At 42.5% G+C, this 24,627-nt stretch overlaps 2 protein-coding genes across 7 annotated transcripts in view; one reads left to right on the top strand and one right to left on the bottom strand.

The window, feature by feature from the left end:
• Positions 1–3,066: 3,066 nt before the first annotated feature.
• On the bottom strand, positions 3,067–24,627 carry MCOLN3 (mucolipin TRP cation channel 3). 5 transcript variants are annotated; one of them, XM_049809274.1, is made up of 15 exons: positions 24,233–24,627; positions 18,604–18,779; positions 15,968–16,197; positions 13,999–14,166; positions 13,284–13,437; positions 12,781–12,865; positions 12,604–12,700; positions 11,921–12,020; positions 9,766–9,878; positions 9,535–9,684; positions 7,522–7,623; positions 7,287–7,409; positions 6,538–6,744; positions 6,041–6,170; positions 3,067–4,354 (listed from the first exon to the last, which is right to left on the bottom strand). In XM_049809274.1, exons 3-15 carry the CDS (start codon positions 16,193–16,195, stop codon positions 4,335–4,337), a joined length of 1,677 nt encoding a protein of 558 aa, XP_049665231.1. In that variant the 5' UTR covers positions 16,196–16,197; positions 18,604–18,779; positions 24,233–24,627; the 3' UTR covers positions 3,067–4,334. The 5 variants fall into 5 exon arrangements, with proteins under 5 accessions (XP_049665231.1, XP_049665233.1, XP_049665232.1 ...); XM_049809276.1 differs by lacking the exon at positions 24,233–24,627 and adding an exon at positions 18,908–18,983; XM_049809275.1 differs by lacking the exon at positions 18,604–18,779.
• The window catches only part of DNAI3 (dynein axonemal intermediate chain 3), a 31,870-nt gene continuing 26,667 nt past the window's right edge, over positions 19,425–24,627 (top strand). Inside the window, exon 1 of one of the 2 annotated variants that reach the window (XM_049809267.1) lies at positions 19,425–19,504. The gene's annotated coding sequence lies outside the window, so the exon portion shown is untranslated. The remainder of the gene's footprint in view (positions 19,505–24,627) is intronic. The other variant, XM_049809266.1, reaches the window with a different exon arrangement.

A 24,627-nucleotide genomic window follows, 5' to 3' on the forward strand; every position in this document is an offset into this window, starting at 1 on the left:
GGGCCGCGCAGGCCCGTCCCGCCAGCGAGCCCCGCGCCCTGCCCTGCCCCGCCGGCCGCGCCGCCTTTATGGGGGCTCGGGGCGGGAGGAGGGCGCCCCGCCGGCCACGTGCCCGGCGCCCGCCCGGGCGGGCCGGCAGCAGGGCGGGCGGGCCGGCCGGGTGCCGCTGCCGCTGCCCCCTACGGCGGTCGCCGGTGCTCCAGGCTCGGCGAAGGTGGTGTGGCAGGCGAGGAGACGACGGGGAAGGGGAAGAGCCAGGGTGCAGACTTACAGGAGGCTCCCTACCTGCCCGCCCGGCGGGGGTGGGCAGTGCGGGACTCCGTCTTGCATAATGCCCTCGGATGATGCTGTGTTTGGTTACAGTCACGCTCTTGAAGGGAGAAGAAGGAACAAAAGCCCGGACAAACATCTGTCTGCAGTTACGCAAAATTAGCTGCGAGACCATCGTGTCCCCTCGTGCGTGGAAGTTTTCTGAAGGTGTCCTCTGAAGCCTCTGGTATTAGCTACTGCCTCAGGCAGGAAGATGCTCCCGACAGATGCAATCGCAGGTCCGGTCTTTCACAGCAGCGTCTGTTTTTCCCCTCATCTGCCAGAGGTAAATTACGCCTTCACACATTTTTTTTTTAGTGGAAAGGTATGAGCATATCTGGATTTGATTTCTTCCCCTTTTGCATGCACACTGTTTACCTTCCCTTGCAAATATGCTTTAGTCCAACATGGAAACTGGAACTTGGAAACAAGTATGGCCCCCACCTCTCTCTTCCCCTCAGCGTAACCTCATTCCATTAAAGAGATCGGAGCTCTGCTGAAAACAAGAAGTTCCCACTACCTGAACATATGCAAAACGTTGGCATTGAAATGAGCCTTGGTACGAGAACAGCTGTTACCCAAGTTTAGCACCCTGCAACTTATTTTCATGAGGAAATACTATAGGTATTTTGCAGGCAACTCTTTCCAGAACCCAGTGAGGATCAGAACAAAGGGACTCTCTTACCCCTCCACGCCTTCTTGGACAGCACTGAAAGCCCTGCTTTCCTTAGGATGGCATTTTTAAGCTTAATGAGTTTATCTGATGCTTTATCTGCTTCTTTGCTCTCCCCACCTGCATTTTACAGTCATATCTGTGCCTGCTTGATTGGATCAGTATAAAGACACTGGTGTCTCCAGGATGCAGCTTTACATGCGTTACTAGCATCGCTAGTGCTGAGATCACTGATACTGTTGAAGTCACGCGGAGGTTTTTTTTAGAATAGGATCACTGTCACACTTCGTGGCTCCACGAGGCCGTAACCGGCACATCATATATTGACATGAAGTAAGATTAAAAAGCCCCACTACACGCACAACAGCAGCGGCCACAGATCTGGCAGAGCTGCACTTCATCTCAAATGCAGCCGGTAGGCTAGAAAACACAGCATTGACTGGCTGCTTCTCAGGTGAGGCAAATAGGCAGATGAAGATCCTGAACACCAAGGATCAAGCGGGTCAGAAATCTGGACAGCAAGCACATACATTGCCAGCAGCACTACCGAGGTGAACCATACACGTTTGAGTGTCTGGCTTTCTTAAAAAAAAACCAAAATACGGATAGGTATCAGATATGTCATACAAGCAGCATTTATTTTTCCAGTCAGAGCTGGACATTTTGAGCAGGTGTAAGCCAGTAACCAGGGCACTGTTCTTCTTTCCCCTCCGTGTAACATCCTGCACCCATGGCCAGAAATGTGCAATTGCTGCTCTGCTAACTTCATAAGCCGTTGTCCCTTCTTTTCCTCCAGCCCCTTCCTATCCTTTGCTTACACATTCTTCTCCTACTTTTAGATAGCCCTCCCCTCTGGCTTCACACTCTGACCCTGCCCATTACTGTTTGAAGGCAAATTGGCTTTCATTAACTCTTTCCTCCCCAAACCCACACAACTGCCAGCACTACTAAATTAAAAGCTGTGTAGTAACAGAGCATGGTTTTTCACTGAATTTCTACCTCGGCTGATTGACTTTTTAGCTGTAGCACAAGCACAAACACAGACTCTAACAGGGATTTCATTGCAAAACAAGCTTCACACTGAAGTATGCTCTTCAGGCAACAGAAACCAGTCTTCAGTGGCAGATTTCTCCTATTAGGAATTGAAAGAATATATATAAAATATCTTTTCCTGCTTTGGGGTCACCCATTGTAGCTTTCCACACCTTATGCTCATACTGCGGGCTTCTATTAACATGATTTCTCCCTGCTTCTATAAAAGTTTGTAAGAATTTGATATTTTAGAGCTCTGTCAAATGTTGAAATTTGTTGCTGATTTTCTAAGTTAACAGTGACAAATCATATGCTCTGCCCTGTTTCTAAATTAAATCAGACTACTACTTGCCTTACAACTGTATTGGCAAAGTATTCCATGGCTGTTTACAAAATTTACCTGCATTTTGACCAAATTATTCTTAGCTTTCTCTTTACTCTGTATGAAAAAGCCTTGCTCAGAAGTCAGCCTTCTGCATTTCAGTGATCTTAAAGTGCTTGCCATCCTTGCCAGAATTCCTTGCACAAACTATTTTATACAATACTGATGTGCACATTATACACTGTGTTGTCGAAGATTCATAAAGAGTTTAATGTGTCAACGGAAAACATGGTCGCTTAATATTTGCTTTTTGAGGCAAGGTTGCCTTGAATACCTTCAAAAGTCTTCAATCTTAGGTGACTGTTGGAAGACAAGGACCTCAATACAGGAAACTTTCAGATACTGTGAATAATCTGTTCTGCCTACACCTTGTGTTTGCTTTGCCTTTGCTGAATTTGAACTTCATGTAATGTATGGGAGCATTTTTAGTGTAAGGTTTAATACGTGCTTATTTGTTTCTATGGCAAACTTCGAAATGCTGTTAAACAAGATCAACTGGGACCAGGTCCTCACCAGGGTCCCCAGGAACTATCTTGACTACAGGAAATGCAAATTCACACACTGCTTTCATGCCAGAAATTGCATATTGCTATTAAAAAAAAAAAAAAAAAAAGCCCCTATATTAACCTGGCAACATATTTACTCTTAAAATAAATACTGACACACCCAATAGCTACTACAGCTGTGTTTATTGTAGCACATTTACAATGTGTAAACATTCAGACAAAACATGTTTAGTGTCCTCCACCTTTGTGCACAGCGTTATACATTGTCACACACAGCTACAGAAAGGTTGCTCACAAATGCAAGTTATGTAAAATATGCTTCCCTTTGGTCCTCTGTTCTGCTCCCAGAGTGAACAGACGATAGAAAATAAGGCATCCATTAAATGGTATCACAATCAACAAAGTATATAAACTAAGTTGTCAAAACTGAACTTTTATAAGATCTAATGTTTCAGACAGCCACTGACAGTACCAGGTTATTAGGTTGGTAGGAAACATCCAGTTTCTGAAGCATGGAGAGATACAACTCTCAGACATATCTTCTGTGTATTTAACTTAGTTTAGACTTCAGGTTTACAGACTTGTGTACCAGAAGAAGATTTCAAATAAAAAAATAGATATTTTTAAAGTGCTTTTGTCTGACTTTTCCTTTAAAAACATAAGGTCAGCACACTGAGAAGCTGAAGATTGTAACTGATCCTACCGGTGCTGGATATAGGAGAACATCTACATTTCTCCACTCAACTCACCCCTCAAACTTCAGTTCTGGCCTGGCATATCCCTGGCCTCTCTGAGAAGAGACTGCCACTTACATCAAGTGGTGCTTATGTTTATAGAAATACTTAGTTTCTGTTTTCAGCCATATTTGACTGGCTTGTGCATCAATTCACTGTAATGTCTCCAGAAACAAATTGCACCACGCTTCATAGTTTTAGTTTATTTTTACCATGAGTGCAGATAAACAAAAAATGCTGAGGGCTCTAGAGTGACCTTTCATTCATTCAGTGACAGGTCAGCCATAGCTACACAATGCCTGCAGTACTGAGGGCTAGGTTGGTGTTCAAAGTTGCAGTTGTCCAGCACTATTTCTACTTATAGTTGATAGTTACTGCATTTCTAGTCTACCTGCATAAACTATCCAAGTCTCTGAATACAGACAGCTTTTTAATGCTCTTTGCATTCCAGCACAATTTAACTGAGGAAACAAATAGCACAAAGCTAATAAAAAAACAAACCCCCCAAACCCCTAAACTAGCAGTGAGAATGCCTAATCAAAAAGACTAAGTTTATCACAAGCTTCTGCCACAGGCTTACACTCTTTTTCAAGAAAAGCAAATTCAGACTTTAGGTATAAGATTTTCCACCAGTTCCTCTGTCCAGTTCTTGCAATGTGTGCTGCTTTAAAGCCTCTGTGATACACTCCCACAATCCATTAAATATGCTCACTACAACCTGTATGGGAGAGGGGGGAAAAAGTTGTCAGGTTCATGCATCAAAATAATAGTTTCATTGAACAAGGAGCCTTAAAAATGCATCTGAACTATTTAATTACTAATTTGGCATACACTGGTGAGCAACTGCTATGAACCACCATAAAACATTTTGAACATGTGAAAGAATTAAGCTTTGTGTGTGCTGTAGGACCTTTTGACTATTTAAGGAGTGGAAGCCATAGAACTGATAACGCAACATCCTGCTCAAGATACTTACTTATTACTACAGATCATGTTTCAAGATAAAACCAGAAGGCCACAGTACAGAGCTAACGGAGCAATGCCCAGTATTTACAGGCAACTGCAAAGTCAGCCCCTGGTCTAGCTTCTAGAGGAAAAAAAATACACTATTTCCAGATTAAAAAAAACCAGTCTGTAACACTAACGTGCACAGTATGAGGCACGCATATGGATCAAGACATTCGGCATGAGGGTAAGATCATTAAAGCATAGGTAATCTGTTGGAAAACAAGGCTCTGAAACAAGTCACTTAAATGCCTACAGCTCCGTTTGAGTCCAGGGTGCTGCTGGCTGCCCAATAGTCCTGAAAAAAAAGTTGCTTCAGAGTAACCAAGTTTTCCTTTTCAAATGCTCTTCTAGAGTCCTGACACCCCCCACACACCCCCCCCTCACAGTTGGTAGGAAAAGTATTACATCCCCACCCTGTCCCACCTCACATTGGGTTTCTTGCCTGGTTAAACTGAGAGGTGTGTGCAGAAAAGGAAATATTAACATGTCCGTGCCCTTTACCCAGGAGCAAGATGCCCTGCTCTGCTTCATCCCACACTTTCATCTCCAGTAAGGTTCTGGACTGACTCACTGCAGGCTTTGTTGTCTCCCTGCTCTGAAATATGTCCCCATCTCCTCCCCCTCATAAATCTATTCCTTCTGGCATATAACAATATAGCACACCAGAAAAGCCCAATACCAAGGAGCTGAAAATGCCTTTGATCTTTTTAATCAAACTGTAAATATTTTAAGGCTCCCCCAACAAGTGACCCTTCAGCAAGCAAGACTCATTGCTGCCAGCCAGGTTAAATATAAACCACGTATCCCGAAATCAGTATTCCTGAAGAAACAGAACTTCAAATAACTGAAGCATTAAGCTCTCCATAGTGGAAGTTAGGCAATGCTTTTCCAAGTGCTGTGATACTATCTTAAACTGCATGCTGTCTTAAAACCTTGGCAAGCCAATTTTCTCCCTAAGTTTCAGGCCTGCTACCATTTAAGCTAGGACACCTTACTGCACAAGGTATCATTAAAATTGGATACGAAGACACTGAATAAGTTCCTCAAGTCCGGCCTACTGCAGTGAGTACAGGAAAAGTTAATGCTTGCACACTATACATACGGGGTTCCCAAGTTACTGTATATATTACCTAACTTTCTGTACTATTTTAAATTAAGAATCACTTAACATAGGAAAAAATTCCCTCACCTCTCCTAAGGAGTTTGTTGTCTGCAGACATTTTTCTAAAGTGTTCCATTCTAGAGCATTAGCAATAGTTTGGGATTTTTGTGGGGGGTTTTTTCCCCTCCACCCCCAAAAAATTTAACTACTCTTCATGAACATTATACCAGGGACATTTTGTGGTGTGTTGCTTTTCCATATACCTTAATGTATAATTTTAATATAGGTACATACCATTACAACAACAGAAGAGAGATGCAGAGGTCTCCTCCTCTAATCTGTACCTGCCAGAGTTTGGCAAGTCTTTGCACTGTGATATAAATCTCTGAAGTTCCGTTTCCGGAAAGCCATCTTGCTGGTAGTGCTAAAAATTGGTATTTAGTTAAACCTTTAACAAGGCTAAAACATAAAATAACACGAATCATCCCCAGACCACTTTTCAGACATTGCTCAAGTCTGAAATTAGAAGATTCACAGAATTGAATATGAAATTACTGCTTTTTAGTAGATATTTAGCCTCCATTGGAGCAGGAAATCAGATAGGCTTGTAAGAAAACTGAACTAGGAAGGGATTAAAAACCTCTCATCATCACTCCACACCCTGAAAAGTAGCCATTATATTTATTCTTTAAATTGGCATGCACTGCAAGTCAAAATATTGAGGGAGATGAGTCTCAATAGCACCAATCTTGCATTTTTATTCCAAAAGAAGAGTAAGAGTCCATGCTTACCTTGACAGTTTCATACGTATCTGTAATGAGTGCAATGAAGAGACTCAGAACCATATAGATGAACAGACTGATGAAGGAGTAGAGGTAGATCCTACTGAATAACCAAACCAAGTAACTTTTCTGCTGCATTTTTGCAAAGGTGGCAAACATGTCATCTCCATTGATCAATGAAAAAAGGCATTCGGAAACCATGTTCAGAGAGCGAAACTAGAGAGGAGGGAAGAAAAGGCCATCTGTTGCAGCTTTATTTGGATCCACAGACTGTACATAACACAAAGAAGATACACAGCTGATGACTGGCTGCCTCAGATCTCTTTGTACACCAAGGTTATGACAAGGTGCAGACAGTAAAACATTTGAGGAATGACCAAAGTTTGTCACCTCCGGTACACATACACATTCAATTCAGATACTCCAATTTCACTTTTAAAAGGGATAAGGATAAAGTCTCCAAAGCTCTAGTCTGACACTGATGTTCTGCAAGATGAAAATTATTTCTCGAAATACCAGCATGTGATTGGGAGTCATGGCAGCTTCCACTTCTGACTCAGAGCTTTCATAACTCGAGGAAAGTCTGATTGAGTCATGGAAGTCAGACTCCTCAAACAGAGTAGCATCTTGTTGAAGAGGCACTATTTTTATATTAAGGGAAGTCTTGACATGGAAACTTAGAAGACAACAGTAGTTTCTCTTTTGTTTGGAATCCAGTCTGTTATTGAAGTTGTTCTTTTCCATGTTAAGTATATTACCTTCACATGGTATGGTCCCAGTACAATCCATCCACAGAAGCAATAGCCCAGGTAGATCATAGCAGCGCAACAGCAGAACCTCATTACATTGGGTAATGCTGCTCGCAGCGTTAGGATGAGAAGCTGCACAAAGCAATGCAGAAAAGTTAGAATTCAACCAGGCATTTCTTCCAGTCCTCTTATAGCAACAAACAGAATAAATACCAACAGCACGAAGATCCCAGGAGATCCTTACATTATACTTCTGAAAGAAACCTAGGTAGCGAATGACTCCAAGCCACACAAGCATAGTGGATGTTCCTAGGAGTATGCTACAGACATCATAACTTGTCAGACTCTAAAAAAAAGAAGACAAGAAAAAAAAAAAGTTCTAAATTGCAATTCTCATTACTACAAAGATCTGTTAAGAAACATTGTTTTCCTTGGCAATCTCTCCCATTAAAAATTAGTTTGGGGCAATATGCATTAGAGGGCAGAAGTCCTGCCAAAAAGCAAGGGCACTTTCAAGTGTAACTCATTTCACATGCCTTTCCATATGGCTGTTTGTAAAACAGATTCTGACAAGACAAGCTTCATTTGCAAGGCCAAGAGAGCAGCTGCACTGCAGATGCAGAGACACCCCCTCTGTACCTGGCTCACCAAGACCCACAGAGTGGCACTGCAAACATTTTTAACCTGCTTCTGGACCTGCGGCAACTGCTTCTGGAATCTGCATCGACAGATTTCTCAGAGCAGCTTGGGAATCTCTCCACTGCGTCCCAATGGACAGTGTAGACGTGACTTTAGAACTGCAGAGCAAAGAAGGTTCTTCCAGGACACAGGCAAAGCAGTTTTTAAAGAACAGCATAACTTGTTAGCAGAACTCAGGTAAATACTAAGGAGGATCTTGTTAGGAAGCTGGGAACTGTGAGATGCAAAAACTTACCAAGGAGAAGACTAATTAGCTTCTAATTAACTCTAACTGGAGCTTCATTTATATTTTAGTGGCACTTCATCTTTTTTTTTCCACCTATACACACTGGCCTCTTTTCATCCAAGTTCGCGTATACACTGTTCCCTGAACTGCAGCTCTACTCTGAAATGGATCATGACAGCTTACTTGAATAAGAAGTTTTCACTATTTTCTGGTTTTATTCTTCTAACAGTTGACTAATCTTTTATAATAGTGTAATTCATTTGCAGCTTGACAAAAACCAAACAGGCTACTTTAATATGAACTTGTTACTCAGCCATTAACTTTCACACAGTAACATGGAACAAGATCTTGTTGTTATGGTCCACAAGGCTTGCAAAATGAAGTGAAATGTGTCTGTAGAGAAGAGTTTTAATAAAATACTCTCTTAGAAAAGAAACATATATCAATAGATGTATTTATGTAATCCCAAATGCAAGGTCTTACTCCAACCTTGTTCTCATCTTTGCTTCTCCCAAAGCAGGATGGAGTTCTCTTAGCCAACTTCCTCATAGCTTCTTTCTACTCCTAAGAACTGAGTTTATAGTTCCTAAGGTAAGATAGGACAATTTGTACAGGGCATTTATGATAGCCAGGCTGTCACCAGATGGATTTCAAACCCAACCCTTCATCACTAGTGTCCAAAGTCTGTTGTGTTTATTGTCACACTTCAAAGGCTGCTACAGATTCAGTGAACATTATCTGAATATTAAAGTGCTTCAGGATAGCATATTGTAATAATTTTTCTTCCCTAATTCTGGCTGCACAGGATATGTTTTTAAAAGATTTTTATTCTATATCAAGTTTATTTTAGAAATTGAAGGCCTAGAACCTGGCTGTGGCTGACTGTTATCTACATGTTGGAAACCAGAAGCTGGGAAAGCAGTAAAGTGATGTTTAAAGAAAGTCTCTGCTAGTTAAACACTTGTTAAATGGGGAACAGAAAGTTAAATGCTAAATTTCAAAAAATCCATCAAATAAGGAAAGACAAGTGGTCCTAAATGGGGAAGAGAGGAAATCAACAGTCTTAAACTTTCAGAGATTAAGTTCATTTTATTCCTTGGAGTCACAAAGGAGCAAAGATAATTAGAACTATAATATCTAGTGATATTTGGAGTTTTTAAATCTTGCAACTGGAAACAATGCAGCTCAGTTATAATGCCAGAGGAGAAAACAGTTTTAAAATTTCATGTCACTCAGAATCGAGTATAGCCAGCCTAAAGTCCTCAGAGATTTAAACCTAGCTGGGACAGAAACAAACAGTTTTGCTTTCACCTGACAGTGTAAAAAGCTTACCTTGGCTTGTATCTCCATCTTTAGAGTTGATCCAACAATAGTTAAGACATCGCTAACCATAATCAGGATGTACCATCCGTTGACAAATTCCATTTGATCACTGAAAGATACTTCTTTCTTATAATAATATAGGAAAAAGCTTACAAATTCCTAGGGGAAAAGAGGAAAGAAAAAAAGTTAATCAGACTTACACAAGACCTGAAGACTTTCCAAGGAAAGAGTTATACCCACCCTTTGGAGATGAATTCCTTTAATCACTGATCGTGTGCAAAGGATCAATGAGGCCAGACAAGTCAATATAACAAAAGCATCAAAGATCATCATGTAATGAGTATTCTTCTGTACTGCAAGAACAAAAATGTACATGTTTACAATCAGATGCATTTCATCTTGTTGACCATTTTGAGTATTGAAGTAAGAATCAAGTTTTGATGTTAACTATGTTTATACAACTGAATTAAGAAAAATCTTAGCATTTTTCCCACAAAAGTTTATCTGACATATTCTGAGAGACACAAGTGCATCTTCACTACAGATACCACTTCAGTTAATTTAGGAAGGTTGATACCACATCAAAAATATACCAGAGTGTGAATGGTTCTTACAGCACTGCAGAATTAGAGGCAGGAGTTGTCCCTTGTACAAGCACTGGAATGGCCTTTGGAGTGGCAGAACTTGTAAAAAAAAAAAAAAAAAAAAAAAAATCCCAGGAACTTTATAGTATGTATCTATCTTCTCTTCCAGACCAGTATTTGACTATCAGATAGGTCTTCTGTCCTAGACCAGTGCAGGTAATTTGCAGTGCTGTTCAGCTAGCCAAGACCAACATGGAGCTAGATGTGGAGTTCTCTCCATCTCTTATGTTACTAAAATTCACATTCTTGATCAACTAAGGTCAAATTTTGCATCAAACCTACCACTAGACCTCATTTTGGTCTTTATCGTTATCATACAGCTGAAACTAGATGAGACAGTATAAGGATTAGATTTTTAATGCTAAAAGAGTGATTGTTTGAGAAAAAAACTGAAACAAATTAATGCTAAATTTGCAAGAATACGCAGCAATTCTCCAAAAAGGGATACTGAAGTTCTAGTTGACTTCACAAACTGCACTACTCAGAAAAAGCCCACCTACTACTTGATTATACCAACGTCACTAACACATGTTGCCATTTAAGTTGGTTTTGCAGTGTAGTCCAGAACAGCAACAACTTGTTATTGTCCAGTTGCAATCATTACCTTTGTATTTTTCCTTGGCTTTCAGAAAATAATACAGGGTACTCCAGGAGATGATTTTGAAAACAGTTGTAGGGGCAATCTACATACATATCAAGTGTAGATTGTTAGAGAAGCCTGGTATCACAGCTTTCTTGTACTGGTGCACTAGCAATCTGTTAGAGGTAGCATGCCATCTGGTGTGCATTTATAACACGGCAGCTAGCAATGCTAGTGGATAAAGAGCGTTTAGTAGAATATGCATTTGCAGAAGTGGTGTGTTTTGTACTCTCTGATGCATTTCATTGAATTCCCCAAAATTACTTCCAATCTGGATCTTTAAAAAAAAAACACCACCAAACTTCTTTTTTCACTACCAGCTCTTCATTTCCTAACATAGGCATAGCAAAGGGGAAAGTGGCAAAGTAGAAAAATGGACCTGATTCATCCTATTGCTTACTTCAGAAAAAAAATCTAAAATAAGTGGAATTTAGAGTCCTGGAAAGCTTCTGACTTTCAAAGAGATTATTTTTCTCTAATCAAAAAAGATCTCAGACAATGTTTTGACCAGACCCAATAGCTGCCAACAAAGGGTACTCTTCTGAGAAACTATTTCAGATAGATTATTTAACCATACTGTGCATCTCAGTTACACCCAAATACATGCCAAACAACATTTAAGCAGCAGTAAGAAGTCTTGCTAGCCATTCCACTCTAGCAAGCCTTAGCAACAGTGCTTCCTTATCTTTCCTGGTGCTAAGTCCTGAAACAAGAGTGAATCAGTTTCAACTTTCCACCACTATCATGTGTCCTTCTGTTGCCTGGTGCTAGAAGAACAGTTCACAGCCCTGCCTGAAGCAATGATCAGTGTAAGTTCAATAGGCAAAACTAGAAGGATGCACAGTGAGGCGTAGGAAAATTTTGGATTGACAGTATCAATGGTGCAAGGTTTGAGAACTGCTAAGGAAAGTAATGGTGTGGCTGCGTTCCCAGGATTTCAGATCAGAGGTTGAAGAACAAGAATTCCTTAGAAAATCAGGATTTAGAGCACACCCACTAGAGAATGTATGTCAACAGTGCCTCATCTTTTAATAAAGAAAAAGGTTAACAAACATTGTGCTAGTGTGGCAAAAGTTTAGCATGAAAATTTGAACACGTTTATGTCACTTACTTGATCCAGAAACGTGCCAGTCCTTACATTCCCTGATCGCTATGTCGTTGTCTAGACTTATTTTAATTCTTCCACTATGTGCTTTATTATCAAACACTATCTGTATTAACACATAAAAAAAAAAAAAGGCATGTCTTTTTGAAGTTAAACCATTACATCTGTAGCACATTGTATTGCTAAGCTTGCATAATCACTCAGAATAATTATCCTATGGGAGAAGTTACAAAACTTGTTTAAGCTTAAGGTAATTCCAGTTTATTCAAGTAAATGCTGTCAAAGTGAAAAACAAATCTGGTGAACCATGTATTTGCCACAGATTGCTTGATCAACTAGATACAAGGCAAAATTCTTTTAAACTACAGCCTCATTCCTCTATGACCTGAAAACAACCTTTCCTAGAACCATTTCTCTAAAGAGAAGAGGTTTATGCTTTCGTTGTACTTCAGATGGATTAGAGCACAAAAGGCTGTAAGCCAGGCAAGTGCTTCAGGACCACATCACAAGCACTCAAAGCTTAGCCTCCCACAGTCACAACTGGCGGTTATTTACAGGGTACACTAAGACACGACAGTAATCCAGACACCACTGGGTACCAGTCAATGGTGCCCAACGCTCTTCAGAAAACATCTGCACTGACTGTGTACAGTTTTAAACAGAAAGACAGGTGGCAGGCTTCCACGTACCGTCAGAGTGAAATCATAACAGTCAGGGAGCTCGTGGTGACGAACGGTCTGGAGGTTGATTGCCTTCAGATTGAACATGAGCTGCACCGTCACCAGTCTGCAACAGAGCTCTGTATTAGCTTTTCACAGGGAAAATGCACAAATACCCTAATACAGGAGGTGCTGACTCCTCCTCACCTGTGGAAATCCAGAGTGAAATTCAAATTGTGCTTTCCCACTGTTGTGTTGTCTAACGGCATCGTTGGCTCAATGTACAAGCAGTCTGCAATTGATAAGTACTCACAACAATATCTCATGGGTTATCACGCTCTTTAACCGTAATCTGCCTTTCCCACTCCCGAGGCTGTAAAGAGCTGTTGACTATACCAGACAAGATAGCACACGTGAGGAGTCATTTGGGAAGCTAGCTGACAGATACATTGGCTTCCCTGAACACCAGCCAAGTTACTCATCATGAATTCACAGGGAAGACTCCCGAAATTACCCCAAAATACTTGTATTAGATGGCCATCATTGCTAACAGCTCTTCACTTGTTTTGTGTCAGTAGACATAAAAGACTGTTACCTTGGAGGTGAGGGCTAGAGGTTAGTTACACAGTACTGCGGAGTTTTTTTAAGAATTTATCATAAATCTGGGGTCCCTCCTCCCAAAGAACTGATACAATAGATAGGTTCATCACCAGTCACAATCTCTGGGTCTATATCAAAGGTGTCATTTCCAGGACAGATAGTTCCTCGCTTGTAGAACTGCTGACACACAGCCAGAGCTGTTTCTTCTGCTCCCCTCTTCTCATAAGCATGGTTTCCAACAGAGATGTTGGGCAGCTGTAAGTACTAAAGTTCAGAACGAACAGACAAACCAACTTAGATGGCACCAAAACTGTTAGTCTCTGGAGAAAACAAACAAACAAACAAAAAACCACCAAAACCAAACCCAAAACAGAAGTGTTTGTGCCATAACCCATCTTTTTTATTTAAAACATCACCTAAAGAACTTGGAAACCTACAGCACACTACAGCTGAGTCCTGAAATACTTTAAGGTAATTGACAAAAACAGTAACTGTGGGATTTGGATCTAAATACCTTTTTGCTTATTATTTTTTTCTCTCTACAATCCTTAGTAGAAAGCCTAATTCACTACTTGCAAAGAACTCTGGCTCAAATCCAAGGCCTGCATTTAGTGCAGAATTAGCATACTGATTAGCTTTAAGGATGTCATGTCGCCACAAGTACAATGCTCTGGCAATGATAGAAAACCTAAATGAGTTGACACTCTAGTCTCAAGCAACTGGCACAGAAGTTCCATTTCAGACACCATCAGGGAAGCTAGCAGGAGGAAAAGGTACCCAGATAAAGAGCATATATATTGTATACATTGCAACGACAATCCTTACCTGGTTTATTGCAAAGAATATCTGGTCATAGACATCTGTTTGTGTATATACAGCATAGGTATCATCCATTCTGTCCATGTATCCTTTCAAGAAGAGATGTTTGAACGCAACAGTGTTCTCTTCTTTGAAGGCAACCACCATTTGATTGCTCAATCCAAAAACCACCAGCTGAAAAAGACATTTATATTTCCTGTTCGAAGACAAAGTTGGCTTCTGGATTAACATACAAATCCTGTCCTACAAACAGCCACTCTTTAGTCATGCTGGTAGACACGGCATTTACACGCAGGCTACTCCATTTCACAGCTGGTCAAAACAAAGTTTGATTTTAAGGAAACAATGGCTTTCAAGAATGTTCCTTTAACATGTTTATGAGCATCTTGTCCAAGGACTCGCATTTTTACAAAGAAAAGGATACCATCTCAAATACAAGCTACCTATATACTGTTACACGTGCTTTGTTAGTTCAGCCTGACATTAAGATGACTCACCTTAGGGAGTATCAGTGCTCCTCAGCTAAAAAGGCAGGACAGGACTTAACTAGACCCCAGATTGAAGTCCTTACTCCAGTGCACAAAAGGCAAATTGAGGACAACTCAGAAAAACAAGCATCCCTCCCTCAGGTTTGGGTGAAAGGTGCTTTGAGAATAACTGATCAAAACTGTGCTTGTAACAGGATAACCTCTGAAGCTGTTAAAAAAATGTATTGCAACTGTTCACAAAAAGTTAGTATAAAATCCTGCAGGCTACTATCCAGGCTGGAAAAGGTTTCTAGAAGAATGTGATGTATTGCTTGTGGTAGCTCACAATTCTCTTCAGTGACTATTGTTTCAAACCTAGTGTCAGGAGTATTGTGATGAAACTCATCAGAGATAAGTCTGAATCAGTAGTCTACAGATTAGTTTTATGGCCATGATGCCAACTGGATATGTAGGTTTTGATAAGGATAACTCAGTTACAGATATACTAAAATGCTCTGTGGACAAGCTTAGCATGCTAGGCACCCAGGAATACACCAGCAAATCAACAGTGCTGAGACTGAGTTACCTACAAGCAGATTTTCTCTGAAAAGACTAAATCAGCATTAGTTTCTTTCTTATTTAGGTTCTTCCACCATCAAGTTTTATTTCTAGTTGCAAAATGGAACAGATGACAATAAGAGGATGATGATACATTTAAAACTGAAGCAGTAAGTAAGGGATACAAACATGCTGCCAGATGTATATCAGGAGAACTATTATTTCTGCAGTTTGTCCCATCATTCATGCAACTGTGGAAAACATTCTTCTCTATACTTGTATTGTCACAGCACTGACACCACCATAAAGGTGAATCACATGCAGGCAACTCTGAAGGATCATCATCTGAGGTGTTAGAGAGGTTTCATGAAAGACCTTCTTCTTCCATAACCACAGAACTTTGAGACAAACAATTGTGTTTTGGGCAGCAGACAAATGTGTTATATGAAATCTATGGTGCAAGGCTGGGTGAGAGGAAAAATGGGGCAGAATTTCTGTGTTTTTTCAATACAAGAGTTTGTATACCATACATAAGACACAAGCAAACCGTGAAAAAGCCACCATTTTCAGTTCTCATTACTATGATACTGAAACACAAGCAACTGTTCCTTCCCTCAAACACACACTCAGAGCGAAGAAGGTATTGGGGGGAACAGACATGTAAGGATGCCATCCTTGGGGGGGCAGGGGAGAAAAAAAAAATTAAAGTAAAAGGTCAAGTTGAGCCCTTAAACATTGTTCCTTTCATCTCCGCTCTTAGAAAAGCTATTTTTTCAGTCAATAGTTTTAGGAGAAAATTATGCCATCTGAGATCTAAGCTACATATGTGCAACTAGGATAGTTTTGCAGTCTATCCTCTCCCTGTCTCTGGACCACACCATGTACAGCATTTGTCACCTGCACTCATTCGACCTCCCATGGGCTGAGTCCCTGCTTGACTAGTTACTCACCTGAACAGTAACCATTGCTATTTTGAGTAGCTGAATCCCAAGTTTCCAAGGTTTCCTGCCCCGGGCCCAGAATTTCTCACATGGGTTCATGAAGAAGAATTTTAACTTCCTTCTAAGCTGGTCTTCCAAAAGGCCCTCCTGTGATACCGACAGGTGTCGTGTGTAGCTGCAAAGATTTTCATCATCGTGAGCACTGCAGCTGCTCACAGCCACTTCAGGATTTTCCATTTCTGAAATGAAAACAACTCGATGTCAGTTGGAACACATGCAAGCATGAATACAGTTCCGTCTGCGCCGACAACCTGGATTCCAAAAATGTTGATCTTCTGCGAAAGGCACTTGCACGTTACACTGATTTTAAGACCTTCCTCATAATATTCCACATGTTCTGCAGAACCTGAAGAAAAGTTTGGGAAAGCTCTTAAATTTGCAGATAGGCTGTCAGAACATTTATTTAATAGCAGAATTTCTGTCCCTCTGGAATTATGGAGTCACTTGCTGAAAACTTCTTCCTCTCTCACTTGCCAACATCATCATATATGCAAAAAATCCTGACTCATTTCCTTCTGAGTCCAGAAGGGTACCAAAAGCCTCTCACGAGCGTTCACTCTTCTGGAAAACTTATCTACTTCTGTAGCTAGTATTTCCCCCCACATCTACAAGCCTGCTGTCCAGTACTTGAAAGAAATGGAATTTTCAAGACAGACAGCATTTTTCTTAGACATTAGTATTATCATCATTCACTCTTGGAAATGGAGACCCAGCATGCCAAACTGCAATTCAGATACATTACCTGAGTGCGTTAACTTGTCATTTATTATATATATGTTTTTCGGCCATAAAAGACTGAATACAAACCAACGGTGATCATGAACCAGACAAAAAGACAAAAACGTAATTGTATTCAAGCATCATGATTAGCTGAAGAGCCTCACATTTTAGATGAGGGGAAAGATTAGAAGAGAACTTTATAAACACAGTTTGAGATGTTACTCTCTATAGTATTCAACATGTTTAGATGTTAATCTGCTACTAACTTCACTGACTCCCAAATATTTTAGAAATGCTTTATAAAGTACTTAAGAGGTAGCCAGGAGTGTTTATTTCAGACAGAAGAATGTTGACAGTAAGAACCAGAGGAGACAGCCTAGGTTGTGAATAAATTTAAAGATGTGCCATATTAGACAAATTATTTTTAATTTGCATGAGAAAAAGTTTCTTACATAACTCAAACAAAAAATCATCACCAAGATCAAATTTAAAAAATGCATAGATCGCATCCACTCTCCTCAAGCAGCCACTGCACACACCAGAACACAAGTCTGTTTTCAGATACAATTCAAAACCTTGCATTTCCGCAGTTGTCAGAGAGGGTGAGAAAAATTTTGAATCAGCAGTTTAACACTAAGAATAGGCACATAAATAGGCTTAAAAAAAAAAAAAAAAAAAAAAATCAGCTCCTGTTTTATCAGGGCTCCACTGCCCTGCGGGATACAGTACGCCACAGTTTCCACTCATCTTTCTTACAGCTGATCAATGATTTCTAAGTTAAGCCCCACTCTGATACGGCAATATTCCTGTCATTGTACGTGCTTGATTTCAAATAAATAAATAAACGCTTCTTGGCCTCACGGGATCGCCTTGAGAAGATGTTCCGGACGAACGTAACACACAGGAAATCTTTTCTCGCTTACCTGCGCGCACGGGCTGCAGGGCTGAGGCTGGCACAGCCCCGGCCCGGCCCGGCGCGGCCCCCGGCCCGGCCCGCTTCGGCCTTCCAGCCGCGGAGCGGCCCGCTTCCGAGCCATCCCACGCGGCTGACAAGCGCGCCTGCAGCCAGGTGCGACCTGCACCGCCCCTCGGGTCGCACAGGGGACCGGCGCGGGCCTCGCCCCCTCCGCAGGGCACCGGCCCTTCCCCGGGAGCCGCCGCCGTGCCTCGCCCGCACCCCCGGCCCCGGCGGAGCGCGGCAGCCCCCCGCCCCTCCCGGGCTCGGCGCTGAGCGACCGCGGCATCCCAAAGCCAAACCCTGGAGGCCGGGGACGCACCGGCCCGGCGCCGCTTCGTGCTTTTAAAGAAAAGGCTCCGGCGTACCTGCCGGCCGGGTCGTGTCCCTGCCGCGAAGGTCCCGCTGCTCCCTGGCCTCCTGCCCACGCAGGCAGCGGGGCCGGCGGCCGCTGGCGCCGGCGGCCGTGGGAGCGCGGCGCCCGGAGCCCGCTGCCGGCCGGCCGGCCCGCCCCTCCCGCCCGGCGGGCTCCGCAGGGGGCAGGGCTGGGGGGTTCCGCCAGCCTCCGCCGGCCCGCCCCAGCCTCGGGGCTGGGCCGTGCCCGTCGCCTTCTGCTTCACATCGCCCCCCCGCCCCCCGCCGCACGGGACCGAGGGCTCCCTGCGCTGCGTGTACTTCCCGTGGGGTGGGAATGCCGCCTCCGGGGCCGTTAACTTGGGCTTCTGCACCGGGGCGGGGGGGAAGGTAACGCTTACGTTATCGTCAGCTGCGCCCCATCTGTGATCAAAAGCCCTTCGGGTCACGGAGTTGTAGTTATGAAGGGCAGACAGCGTGACAGTGGACTAAGCGGAACGACTGACACGTTTAAGTCCTTCCACTTACATGCAGTTAAGCTACCGAAGTTACTCACCGGGCTTCAGAGGAACGGCCTCCTGCCCCGCGTCTTGGCCCGTTTCCCCGCACTGCGGGGGCGATCACCTTGGCGCTGCCGCCCGACGCGGGCAGCGTGCGGGGTAAAGCCCGGGTTGTGGTAACCGCATCCAGTCCCCGGCTGCCTAACTCGTGCTGCAGGTACCCGTGTGAGCGCTGGTGTAAGAAGAGAAGGTAAAATAAGGGCAAGGCAGAGCCAGGGAGACTAGCGGGCAGTTTAAGAGAGGGACTTGCCCGGCTGCAGAGAGAGAAGTGGAAGACAGCAGAGGATCCCTCCTGCCTACCATGAGGAGGGTGGATGGTCCTTGGAGCGCCACCAAGGACCAACATTGGGTGAGTGCTCCCCAAACACAGAGGGAAAGACGCTCCGCGGCTGCTGTGTTTTACATTGCAGCAAAGCAAACGGAATTATTTTTATGCATCAGAAATATGACAGATGCGGCATACAAATCTTCATGTGACCAAATCGCATCGGATCACCTAAACCTCCGTCCTTCCCAGCACTGGGAACTGGAGACGCCCCCAGCGCTGCCTGGCAGCTAATGGCGAGGAGGTGCTGGGGCGGGGGGACCGTGGGTGGCTCGTCTGCGGAGGAAGCTGCCACCGGCGGCCGCCTACAGACCCCATCGTGCTCTGCTCCCCGCTTGCCCCAGGCGGCGACGTGCCTTCCGCGCACAGCATGCCGGGAGTTGTAGGTTTTACCCCCACGGCAGCGGTCCCGCGAGGAACCCCCAATAGCAGCTCCCCCTGGCGGGGGCGGGTTCCAAAAGCGGAGCGCCGATTGCCTGTCGGAAGCGTCAATCCCGGCCCGCCCCGTTGCCCTGTCAACCGCGCGGCGCCAGGGACGCGGCGGGGCCGGGGCAGCGGTGCCGGGCAGGCAGGTAGGTAGGTAGGTAGGTAGGGGCGGCGGGGGGCGAAGGAGACCCGGCAAGGCGAGGAAGCGGCCCCGCTGCGCAAGGGGCAACGGGTGAAAACCCACAGGCTTGAGAGCACGGGCAGCAGCCGACGGGGAATAAGCGCTGGGCCGGGCCGCGCCTGCGGCGCGGAGCCCGCGGCCTGCTCCGTGCGGCCGAGGCCGCCTCAGCCGCCTCTTTCGCCGCCCGCCCCGCCGGCGGGCTGCGCGTCGTCCCCTGGCCTGCGGGAGGGGAAGGGCCCGGCGGGCCCCGGTGGGCGGCCGTGCCAAAGGCTGGAGGGGCGCTAGCGAGCGGAGGCCGGGCGGCCGCAAAGCCCGCCCTGACGGCGGAGCGACTCCTTCCCGGCCCCGCCGGCCGGGCCCCTCTGCTGCTGCTGCAGGGGACCTGGACAGTCATTCATCCCCCGTCCCCGCCTCAGCGCACGGGTTTGTCCCGGCAACCTAGCTCTCGCGTTTAAAAGACGAGATGGTTATTTTTCCCGCCTTTGCTTAAAAAAAAGGAAAGAAATGGCTAGAGACTTACCTAGTGTAAATCTTTACAATATAACAGTTCTGGTTCAAAAGTCATAACAAGGCAACATATGCTACTGGTCGCTTCCTGACAGAATCATGCTGTGACAACTTAAATATCATAATTAGTAACTATTGAGGTACTGACCAAATTGTTAATAAATTTTAATAACGCAGACCAGCTGTACTGGCTCACACCAGAAGTTCTGCCTCGGCCAGTGAGAGGCCTGGGCAAGACTATAGTAAAGCCATACTTCCACTCTTCGCACCCTTTTTTTCTTGGATTGACGGTTTCCTTTCTATAGCCAGAGGTATTATCATCATTTTTGGTAATCCTCAATTTTTTGTCTGTCAACTTGCCCTGTTACTTTTTGAAATAGTGCACTTTTGGCAGCTATCCTGTCCGTGGGCAGTATGCTCTGTAATTCAGCTACCTATTGTGCAATGAAATACTTCTGTACTCCTTTTGTTTGTTTTCAGTCTGTCCCTTGGTAAGCTCATGTGATGCCAGCTAGATCTTGTATTACGAAAGACCATGAATAATCATTCCCTGGTCACTTTCTCCAGGCCTCTCATGATTTTACTGACTTCTGTCATATTCTCGTCAGTCCTGTCTTTCCCAGGCTGAAAAGAGTCCTTGTTTATTCCTAGTACAAAGCATGTTCCATATCTTCAATCATCCATGTTAGCCTCTTTTTTTTACCTTTTCCAATTCTGTTCTATTCCTCTTTCAATGGAAGAAAGGAGAGAAACAGAATACAGTATTATCCAGTGTTTTAATGAAGTTTTCCATTTTGTTCTCCATGCCTTTCTTATTAATTCTTAACCTAAATTTACATGTATTCTACTTATCATCCCAGTGCCTCTAACTACCTCTCTATTGGTTTCTATCAGTAGGCCTAGTTTCAGGAGAAGTTGTATGTGTGAAATCAGGTACATTCAAACAGAACTATTCATATGCTGAAATGATTTGGCAGTTGCCAGAAATTCAGCTTTACTCCCTATAGCTTATGCAATGACGGTGTGTCCAAATATGCACAAGCATTATTAACAACACAAACTTTAGGTGTTTGTATTATTTGCTCTTTGTCTAGAGCAAGGTAGAATAAATTTAATTAAAGCGAACATTGTATATGAATTTCTGGAGAGATTGGTTCATTCTCAAGATGGTATTTTTAACAAGTTCCTAAATGTTTACAGACAAATGTGATTTTTAGCTTGATAGTAACACAACACAAAAGCAAGTAGCACATGTTTTTGATAATTTCTTTGTAGCGCTTTTGTTAAATGGACGTGCACTCAATTCTTATGTCATTCCAAATTGTAGTAAATTACAGTCCTAAATTAGTACTGCACACAGGCTTGACCTTAAGTCATTCAATTAGGCAACAAATAAATCATTCTATGTCCTCAATTCAGACAGCATCTTTTGTAGTACTGACAGCTAATTAACTTTCCCCTTTTGCAGTACCTAGCAACTTGACGGATTTGTTTTATAACTGTAAATGTTTCAGTACATTAAACAATTAGGAGACCACTCTGATCTTATTTTTCTCTTGAGCCAAACGTGCAAAATATTACAGCCGTCTGTAAATCAACTAGGCTACGAAATGCCAGAGTTGTCAAATATTTACTTGGGCTTTACCAATTAAATAATGTAACACTGTGTTCCACTTAAAAATTGCTGAAAAATTAGACTGAATATATTTAATGAAATTTTCATACCATAAATTACCTACTTTTTAAAAGTAAACCATATGGCAATGTTTATGACGATTGATTTTCAAGAGCTATTCTTTTTTGTAGGTTTTACACTCTTAAATTTTTCAAATTAGGTTAATTTAAAGGTTGTTTCCAACTTCCCAATCATAGAATCATGAATTTATATAAGCATTAATGGAAAGGCATAATACATTTGCATGTTTCTGGACAAATACACATATTAGAGTCCTTTAGAAATATCCCTAAGAGGATAGGAATTAACTACAGATTAAAGAAATTATTGTTTTTGTCATATTTTCAGACAGTTCTCTAATACAAACACCAATATTTTCATGGTTTTCTTGATAGGATTTGGTACTTTGTGTAAAAAACCTAGGGAGTGGAAAAAAAACCCTGAAGTAAGAGGTAATTTCTGAAAATACTAGCTTTTATCTTACACATTAAGAATCATCAGGATTCTTGTTTCTTTCTTTTTTGGAAGACGTGGGTGCAAAAGATTGCTCTTCAGTACCTGTTTTAAAGTTCTCAGTGCATATTGGTTTCCTGCAGGGAGCACCTGGGGGTTAGTAGCATAATCCTGGGTAAAAAAAAAAAACTTTGCATACATACTTTGTAAATGGCTATGGGCTTGATTATGCTTCCAGATAAGTTTTTAGAAGTTCTGCCTTTGCTTTCTTTGGAGGCCTTATATGTCTCCTAACCACTGACAACCATACGCCCACAGGATGGCAAATGGGCAGAGGTGATACGGTATCAGGGATATTGTGAAAGGACGTAACTACTTTGTACTTTTCTATACATTTTCGAGCTGGTGAGGTTCTATGCATCACAGATGGACCCACAAACAGTCCTATTGATTGCTGAATTCATTTGCAACCTCTAAACAGGGATACTTTTTGTATTAACATATGCATATACATACACTCAGCCACCAACACTGCCTTCACCAGCACTGCCCTTATCTGTATAGTGCTGTGTGTACCTCTACACCTGCTTCTTTCAGTAAAGGAGGAGGAACGATATTACTGGGAGACAATTTTCAAAAGTTTTAACTGTTTTTAAAGACATAATATACTTGAAGTCAGTCAAAAGAAAAGGGATGTTTTTCCTTGCAAGTTACTGTACTAAACATAGGCATGTGACTTATCTCAGCCCTCTCAGTGTTTCCTCTACTCATGTGACTTAGGGTTTAGGTTACTCAGAAGAAAGAACTCAAAACTTCCAAACTGGCTTTGTTTCAGTGTATAATTAAGAAACAGTGAAGTAAGACAATATGACTGTAATATATATGAGATGGTTCGTATTGTCCTTCAACTAATTTGTAAAGCAGCTGGCCTCTCCTGCTATCCTGGAGGGCTATCTCTTTTATGCAGAGGCATCAGGGTTCATTTCAAATTAGAGTAGTCACAGAATTAATTTATAAAATGGGTGACAATTTTTTTTTTACATAAAATATACAAGGAGATGGATAATAAACAGCTTTGTGCCTTTTTTTTTTTTTTTTTTAATAAGGGAAAATTAGCCTCTTTTCACCATCTGAATTGACATGCGCTCTAGGTCAGGCAGCCCTAAGTGTTCCAGAACTATAAACTTTGCATATTGTTCAGTGTAGAGGCTCCTTTGAAAGGTTATAAATGGGAAAATATATTGAATGTTAGACATAAATATATTGTCAATGTTTGTAGTCCTGTATTTGACAAAAAGACTGTGAGAATGAGGGCAGAAAAAACTCCTAACTTTCTCCTTACATTCCTTATACATGACTTGTGGAGGTTTTTTAATCTTCCAAAAACATCATCCCTTGCAAGGCAAAAGTTTCAGAATTCTGCAACATTAATCTGCTTTGCATTGGTATTATCATTACTTTTTGGAAAAAGCAGAAGATTAAATTACTACAGTTCTTCAGATGGATTATTGAAGGGGACTGTATTTGCCATAATGATCGAACAACGGAGAAATGCACTAACATCCCATAGATGCAGCTTGTCACCTGTCACCTGCAAGATCCAGTATGATAGGGAAAAGAGCCTGAGGATTTATAGAGTATATTCTTCTATTTTGACTAGAGTGAAAAAGAAAAATGCATAACTGTAATAAGAGTGTCAGATTCTGCTCCCATTAAAGTAAACAACAAAATTTACCTGGAATTCATGGGAAGTTAACATAGATCCCAAACCCAAGCTATAGTGCATGACCTATATCTTGCCATCAGTGGCCACCTCCCAAACTAGAATTCAGATTGGAAGGTAAAATTATATTGCTTGCTTCTGGAGTATTTGAGAACTGTTTTACAAAACAGAAAAACACTGTTTCTCGGTCTGGGGAATGAAAGACCATCCCAAAGCCAGGATGACCACAGAAATTGCAAATGCACAGGCCGCAGCATGTTTGTTTCAATGCTCACACTATATTAGGCCTTTCATTGGGAAAGTCTCAAGTTAGAACACTTATTTTATAAACTCACCTTTTCATCTTAAGCCTCTTGACAGTAAACACACTGTTTGCATGTGCAGGCAGACAGGCTGTAGCTGCTGTAAGCGTTCATCAGAAACAGTTAGGTCATGACACAGTTCTTGAAGGTGCCGTTTTTTGCTGTCCAGTAAGTGCATCTGCTTTCTTCTTATTGTTAAAATTATAACACCATCCAAGTACTGTAGGTGCTTTGTAGACATTTAAAAAATGGTTCCTCTCCCAGTCAGCTTGCAGTCTTAAAAAAAAGTGGGAACATGGAAGAGGAAGGAAGGACGCAAACAGAGAGTCCCATTGTCCTTATCCCAGCTGAACGCCTCTAGCTGTTTAATAATAACATCAAACAATTTTCTAATAGAAGGTGGACCATCCCGATTTAGTTGTTCTATG

The sequence above is a fragment of the Accipiter gentilis genome, chromosome 8 (genome assembly GCF_929443795.1).
Source record: "Accipiter gentilis chromosome 8, bAccGen1.1, whole genome shotgun sequence".
Classification (NCBI taxonomy): domain Eukaryota; kingdom Metazoa; phylum Chordata; class Aves; order Accipitriformes; family Accipitridae; genus Astur; species Astur gentilis.

Coding starts and splice junctions, on each gene's coding strand:
- MCOLN3 (XM_049809275.1), bottom strand. CDS start 16,195: ATGGAAAATCCTGAAGTGGCTGTGAGCAGCTGCAGTGCTCACGATGAT. Junction 9,685..9,765: donor AAGGAATTCATCTCCAAAGG/GTGGGTATAACT, acceptor CTTTTCCCCTAG/GAATTTGTAAGCTTTTTCCT. Junction 6,745..7,286: donor TGGGACCATACCATGTGAAG/GTAATATACTTA, acceptor CCTCCTCTCTAG/TTTCGCTCTCTGAACATGGT.